General features: G+C 39.8%; 1 gene segment (V, D, J or C); it reads right to left on the bottom strand.

The window, feature by feature from the left end:
• Positions 1-1385: 1385 nt before the first annotated feature.
• Positions 1386-2600, bottom strand: LOC131740101 (immunoglobulin kappa variable 1-39-like). The segment is given in 2 exon segments: positions 1386-2178; positions 2390-2600. Coding segments are annotated over 2 exon segments (378 nt in total).
• Between the last annotated feature and the right edge of the window lie 5410 nt (positions 2601-8010).

Raw genomic sequence — 8010 nt, 5'->3', positions numbered from 1 at the left:
AAACAATTGCCCCCAGTAAACAATGCATTGCTGTGTGTTTAAAATCTCCACTTTCACTCTTACCCTGGGCAAAGATGATGAGAAGCGTCCCAACCAGGAGAAACAAGGACATCATTTTCTTGTGTGTTTCAGGAGCTCTGAAAGGTCGGAACAGTGATTGAACAATAATGTGTGTTTTCAGTTAAAAGGGTTTGAGCAATGAAGCATGCACAGGTATGCAAAGCACCTTCCTTCATGCAAATCCTGTTAGAAATAGCTATATGAGAGCTGAACCGTGAACTCCGCTGTGAGTCCATATGATTGGGGGGTTAGTGCTGCCAGCACTTTAGAGTGAGGTTCATTAATTACACATGAAGGACTGGTGAAGAACACAAGGAATGAGTTCAGGAGGCACATTGACACTGAAAACATTTCCAAGTGAATTCATGGTGAATCCACTGAACCCCATGATTCCCATGAGAAGTGACACACTGTTTAACATCAGCATCAGAAACATGTCAAGTGTCCTGTATTGAGTTCAACAGATTCAACTCAAACACCTACAATGTTCTCTGATGCCTCCTTCTGTAAGCTTTTTAAAAGTCTACTTGAGGGCATCTGGAATGCTGTGGATTATAAGCATGTTCTGTAAGATAGCTTTCCATGGGTCTATTAGGTGATTCTTAACTGCACTCAGACTGTCTAACTGTGATAATCCAGTTGATGGTAAACAAGTGAAACAGTACTCTGTGATTAAATCAAGATGACTAATGATCAAAAGATTTGTGATTGTAAATGGGAAGTGCAACATTAAATCATTCCATTGTCTTAGTGTTTTAATACAAAATAATGTGCTCCTTTATGACTGTCTCCTGCCACATTATTATTGATCCCACACTCTCTCCAGACTCCTCTGCCTCAATAGAAGAACCTGTGCAGGGAAAAGGTTTTAAAAGGTAATGAACAATAGAAGGGGTAATAAACATAATAATAGGCAAAGCTGCTACACTGTGGAATGCTCTGCCTTCTGTCAGGGAAGTTGGGACTCTTACTGTATTTAAATAGGATAGAAAATGTATTTTACAAAATAGCTTTATCTTAATTTTCTAATCAAACTGCATTTTCTTTCTTTTATAAATTGCAATTTTATTAATTGTTCTATTTTATTATTAGTTTTTTTCTAATTTTACAATTAAGATCACGTTGTGTGTTTTTTATTTCAATTTTATTGCCTTTTGTATTAGACTGTTTTTAATTGAATTGATTGTTTAATTGCTATTTTATTTGTGAAGTGCTTTGTGATGCTTGTGATGAAAGATGCAATATAAATGTGAATTGCATTGTATTGTATTGTATTGTATTGTATTGCATTGCATTGTATTGTATTGTATTGCATTGTATTGTATTGTATTGTATTGCATTGTATTGTATGCATCTCTTTGGTGACTTGTCTGTTGATAACTTGGGGTCGGTGTATTCTGGACGTGTTAAATGTATTCAGATTGTTTAACTGAGCCTCCCTGCCACACCCCGGCACTGTGAGTGTCCAGCGCACCTTGTGGGAGCTGCAATCACTCCCAGGTATTTCAGAGTCGTGTTGAACTCTCACTCATATTGGAACAAAGGGAGTTTATTACTTATATGTTAATAATGGACTGGGGAGCAGGTTTAGCATGTATGATCTGTAATGGTGATTTTAAATATGTAAGCGTCTAATTTAAAAATAAATATACATAACTCTTGCTGGGTGTCATGGTTTTATGAAGTTCTTTTTTTCTGTTCCAGTCCTTGAGCAACTGTCACTGTCTTCTCCCTCAGCACCTGCAGTAGGTCCAGCTGCAGCAGTGCAGTCGCTGTGCAGTCAAGCTGAGGGAGGTTTTTGTACGGACATGTATCACTGTGTGAGAGGGGTGCTGTAACCCTGCTGACAGTAGTAATCTCCTGCATCTTCAGCCTGGACACCGCTGATGGTCAGAGTGTAGTCAGTCCCAGATCCACTGCCACTGAAACGAGCTGGGATCCCAGATTCAAGGGTGCTTGCACTATAGATCAGGAGTTTAGGAGCTTCTCCAGGTGTCTGCAGGTACCAGACTAGGTAGCTGTTCACAGAGCTGCTGGCTTTGCAGTTGATAGTGACAGTATCTCCAGGGACAACAGATTTAGCTGATGGAGACTGAGTCAAAGTCTGTCCACTGGAATCTAAAAGAGCAATTAAAATAATACAATTCTGTAGTTACACTTATTTCAAAATAGTCATTGTAAAAAAAGCATTTCAGAATACATTTAAACATTTTACATTAAATACTCAAAGCCATAAAGTTGTTTGTTTACTATTTAGAGCTTCTTTGAGAATCCACATTAATTACCTCCTTTCTTTATAATGTAGCCCTTTTAATAAATTATCTCTTACCGTGAGTGAAGATTATCAGCGAGCAGATGAAGTGAATTATAAAACTCATTGTTGTTTCAGATTGTGTTGACATGGAGGGCAGCTCTCAATCATGAGGTGTTAAACTCACAGGGCTATAAACACTCCCAGTGCACTGAAGCATGTGCTGCCAATGCAAAGTGTCTTTTCTATGCAAATTGTCTTCCTTGGGACAGCGGGCAGTCACACACTCATACACACAAGATAAAGAATGCTGCTGTAATGGCTCCCTCTAGTGAGGAGGATAGGAATTGCACTGGGATCTCTTTCACTTGTTCAGTTGTATCCTCCTGAGAGTTCCTTGTAGAATCTCTGCCGGGTGCATCATTGTGAAGTCTGCCCTCATGTTGCACCATCTTCACTTCTAATGCTCAATGAAAAGGTCATTGTGTAGGGAGTGGAGTTCTGGAGTACTGACAGGTTAGGAAACCCGCTATATCTGCAGGCCACACACAAACATATAATGGAATTACAGCAGGTAAGAAGCCATTTCCAGTGTAATAGTACACTATTTAATGTAAAAAGAGCAGGACTCATTGGTTTTAACAAGTTATTACAATGTAATTACATGGTATAAGCAGGGTGAGGTCTGTGCTGGCTATCTGATGCATGCGTGTTCCTGCAGGGGGAGTCGACGGCCTCGGAACCATATGCCAATCATAGCGATGACACAGAGGGGTTGGGTGAGGGTGTGTCGCCTGGCTCTCTCTGAGTGGTAGGTAGACAGGTCTTGGGGGGAACGATCGGCCAATAAAAATAACGTACTGTGATTCTTCCTTTCTTGCCAGTGTAGGAGAAAAGCCGGCAGGAGGCTGGTTCAGAGAGTCGGAGTAAAGCAAAGAACCCAAGAGACCAAGAAAACACAACGTGTCTGGTTTGCTGAAAGGTGGGGCACAGTTTAAAGGCAAAGGGCAGGAAGGACAGCGCCACGAGGCAGCACAATTCCACGTACCCACCCTGACAGACAGACTGTCGCTGGAAGGATATTTTAATAGTTAGCGCCAGTGAGAATTTGGGCAACCCCGTTCTAGTTCAGTGAGGGGAGAATGGACTGTAATTTATTTTTGCTCTTTGCGGACTAGCAGAGGCTGCGAGACACAGCTGGAAGCAGATCTTTGTAGTTTTGAATTTACAGTATTTGTTTTCTTATGTTATTTTCCTTTGCATTTTGGATTATTATTTATATAATAGAAGCTGTCTCCACACCCTGGGCAGGAATACCATTGTTGGTAAACCTCCACGATTCATTCCTGGAGCCATCCCACCGGTGTACAGAACAGAATGAATGTGCGCGCCTGAGAGGCATTGTCAATTACAAACTTCCTGTCTCACGTGTGTGTAGTGAATCTCACACACCCTCCCACAATGCACTGCTTCTGTACCTGGCTGCTCTTGTTTTCCATGTAATATCACAGTAGTAATCGAGAAAGAGCATTGATCATGAATACTTAACCAGCTATTACAATGTAATAGCATGCCAGGTCATACACTGTAATCTGAAGTGCTCTTGAAAAACCCTTTTTAGTTTTTCTTACTATTCTTCTTGTTTTCTTCTTGTTGAAGAATTAAAGCAGCTGGTAACAGAATATCCAGTAAAGAATGATTCATATCAACCATTGGAAGCAGAACTACACAACATATTGTTTTTAGTGTGCAGATTAAAGCAAGCCCATTTGCACAATACTGTACAGATCAGTCACTGAAGTGCTTTAAATGGCTGTAGTGATGTTGGGGCAGGAAGGTCCTTGTTTAAATGGCTGTAGTGATGTTGGGGCAGGAAGGTCCTTGTTTAAATGGCTGTAGTGATGTTGGGGCAGGAAGGTCCTTGTTTAAATGGCTGTAGTGATGTTGGGGCAGTAAGGTCCTTGGTTTTTTGGACAGGTGTTTGGTTTTCTTCGTAGTAGCTGTGAGGTCCTTTCGCTTCTTACTTTCTCTTTTATGTGTTAGATCTGCCGGGGTTGCACACGGCCGTTTTGATGTTCTTTGAACTGTCCTTCTTTTCAGTTTGTTTGTGGAATTCTTACCCTTTTATTCTTCTGTAGATGTGCAATGAAAGGTAAACACATTGCTTGAGTTAAAGGTATTGCTTATGTAACCCTTATTAAAACTACAGTGCATGCAGGACCACACGGTTACGTAATGGGCAGCTAGGATGCGTCTCCTCCTAAGTATCAGTTTTGGTTTGTATGAATTACTGTGAATAAAACAACCTGTTGTTTTAGCGTACTCTGCGTTGTGTTGTGTATTGTTATTTGTTTGACCCAGACCACAATCACTCTGGCTCAGACTCAGGTACAACAGAGTTTATTTTTGTCTCATCTCCTGCAAACGAAACCAAGTATAGCAGACAGACATCAGCACACTGTTGCACAGCCGGAGCCATTTTACAAACTAACTCCAGTATGCTGATGTAAATTTACCCACATCTTACGATAAGGTTACCAGCAAAACACCGGAAAACTATTTATTACAATAATTTCAATCTTACTTTACTTGCCTAGGCCCTGAAATAACATTAGCAGCTAGTTGAACAGAATCGCGCTAGCTGTATAATAATAAAGACTCCATTTTAAGAAAGAGTTAACTCAAGATACAGCAGAGAGAAACATTACAAAAGTAATTTCAAGTTATGTTTCTCTAATAATTTCTTACATTTCGAAGTAAACAAATAAACAGATAATTATTCATTTGAACGTTAAGAGTGTAGCTCACCTGCAAACGAAACCAAGTACAGCAGACAGACATCAGCACACTGTTGCACAGGCACTACCATTTTACAAACTACTCCAGTATGCTGATGTAAATTACCCACATGGAGAAGAAGAGGTATCCTTCCTGCCGAGGAAACAGGAAGTGTCCCAGAATTCCCTACCAGTTTGTAGTTTATTTGCTAACTTCTTAAACTAGCTGGCTACATCTATGAAAATATGTCCATGCCAGTGACCTCTGACCTCACCTAAAGTTCAAATGCAAAACTTAATTATAACTCCTTATAGAGTGCACATAGGGCCATAGTTACTATGGAACACTTATAGCAACCCATGGTTGCTCTATAAAATAATGTTAGCCTGTGACCTCTGACCTTTCCTAACGGTCAAATGGCTTGTTATTCATTAGATAGTGCAGAAAGGGCCATGTTTACTAGGGAACACATATTCTAACACTTCGCTAGTACCTTGGAAGCCTTATAGTCGCTGGCAACTCTAGTTATTATTATTGTTTCTGTGTGTGTTGTTATTGTTTTATTTCACTTATGATTTGTGTGATTTATTGCTTTGCACTTTAGCATTAACAATTTTTATTTACTTTGAAGTATTGCACGTTTATTTCTTGTGTATTTTCATTGATTGCAACTTTTATATTTTTTGATTGCATATTGTTGTTTAAATGAGACACCTGATGGACTGAGCATAACCGGATTGCTGAGCGAGAGCGGATCATTTTTTTCCTGAGCAGGATTAATTCTACACAGCTGAAGCTTTTTACAGCTGACCAGCGAACGAGACCCACCGGCTTAAAGGGTACATAAGAACCTTTTTATTTTATTGTGTCACATGTTCCCATGTGTTGCTACAACTGGTTACGTAAGGGATGTGTTTTAATTATTATTATTTTTTTACATTTTGGCAGCTTTTTTAAACTTTTAAATTGCATTCCCTGCCTCAAGATGGCTTCCCATGTACCAGCATGGACCTCTCAGAACTACATTTCCCATCATTCTCTTGCTCACATATGTAACTGAGATGGATTTACCAGTGAGCAGGAGGGTGATGGGAAATGTAGCCGAAATATCTTGAAGAAACCTGGACTCTGGGTTTTGTATAACCCCTTTTTATTTTTTTAATCTTGTGATTTTTTTTAAACTTCATTATCTTGTGATTTTTTTAAACTTCATTATGTATTGTGATTTCAACTGTTGAGCAACTTTATTAAAACTATTTAGCTAATATCCCTTGTTGCCTTCATTGGTTGGAAACTGCTGCTGCTCCCTGATTAAAGATCCTTTTCACTAAAATATTACGAGAAATTCTTTCTTTCAAATCTTATTCTATTGGTTGTAACCTGGCCCTCTTTACTTTGTGTGACCAATATATTTGGCACTCAGCCAGGTGACAAGTGATTGGAAAGGGAGAGGGAAGCAGAGGCAGATGACTGGACCTTTCCAGGTTGTTGAGGAGAATCAAATGGGAGGCTTTCATTATCCAGGTGTGGACTCTGCAGATTGACCTGGGAGCACCTGCCCTCTCCAGTATTTTAACCAGGGCCATGTCAGTGTAGGAGGAGAGAAACATTGTGAAAAACAACAAGAAGAAGGACAGGTTCTCACAAGGTGGAATCTACCTCTCAATCCAGGGCTTTATCAACAGTTCACAGCAGTGTGATTGCAGTGGAGCTGTGGATAGCTCCCAGTCCAGCCCTTTGTCAGCGGTTCACAGCAGTGTGATTGCAATGGAGCTGTGCATAGCTCCAAATGCAGAGCTTTTTCAGCGGTTCACAGCGGTGTGATTGCAGTTTGTAAATCAGCACACCTAGACTGTGTCTGTGGAGGATCAGTCACATCATTGCAGAGCTCCCTGTTTGTGCTGTTAACCAGTCCAATAGGATTGTGGTGTAAAGAGAGGGAAGGGGGAGCCAAGACATGCTGCTGGTCTTGATCATAGAGGAGTGAATCAACAGTACTCAAAGAATGCAGCATTGCAATAATCCATAGGGTGGTACAAAGAGGGAATGCTTTGAAGAAGGCAGTTCAATTAAATATGTAATTAGTACTGATAAGAGGATATCGGGAAAATAAAACATGTCTGGAAATAAAGCAGAAATGTCAATTTATCAGCCAAAGGATCTTCTAAGATGAGAGCTGAGGGTAAGTATGCTAGCTCAGAAATTAACACGTTTTGGGATTCACGACAGCAGCACACATTGGAAATCAACACGCATGCTTTAGAGTGATCTAGCAGCAAAAGCACTTATTGACTGAAACACTCCAGCTATTGATCCTGAAAGGGCATGAATATCAAGCAGGCATTGAAAAACGTTCTTTAAATAATCTGTTTTTTTTAAATAACTCATTAGTTGGAGTTTTGTGAGTAGAGTCCACACTGAACAATGAGAAAAGGTATAGAGATACGAACTGAAATCCAATTTTTACAACCCTGGCAATTCTCCATTTCTAAACTACCATCAGCTCACTTCTTCCACCATCTAGGACAAAGAGTGTCTCATAAAAGACATATTAGTATCAATGAGATTCATCTATCTGTTAAAACATACATTATTTTGTCATTTAGGACTGCTCCTTTAAGGATTATACATTGATTTTTAAGGAGAAAGCATCAATCTATTTATATTCAACAAGAAGATAAAATGACAATTGCATGAAGTTGTTTTTATCTTGCTGGCAGGCTAATTGTTTTGGTCAGTTTTCACTGCAATTATTCAGATTATTTTTTAATAACATGCACGTAGTTCCCAGTTATTGAATTATGTTGTGTTCTCAAGGTAGACGCTGTCTTTGCTCAGTTTATAAATTGGTTTGTTCCCCTGTTTTCCATCTTCATTTGGGCAGCACTGACACCTGTCAGCTTGTTCCCAGGGGAGTGTTG

Source organism: Acipenser ruthenus, chromosome 1 (genome assembly GCF_902713425.1).
Source record: "Acipenser ruthenus chromosome 1, fAciRut3.2 maternal haplotype, whole genome shotgun sequence".
Lineage (NCBI taxonomy): Eukaryota > Metazoa > Chordata > Actinopteri > Acipenseriformes > Acipenseridae > Acipenser > Acipenser ruthenus.
The sequence above is the reverse complement of the archived record's forward strand: the minus strand, read 5'-3'. Positions and strand labels throughout refer to the sequence as shown.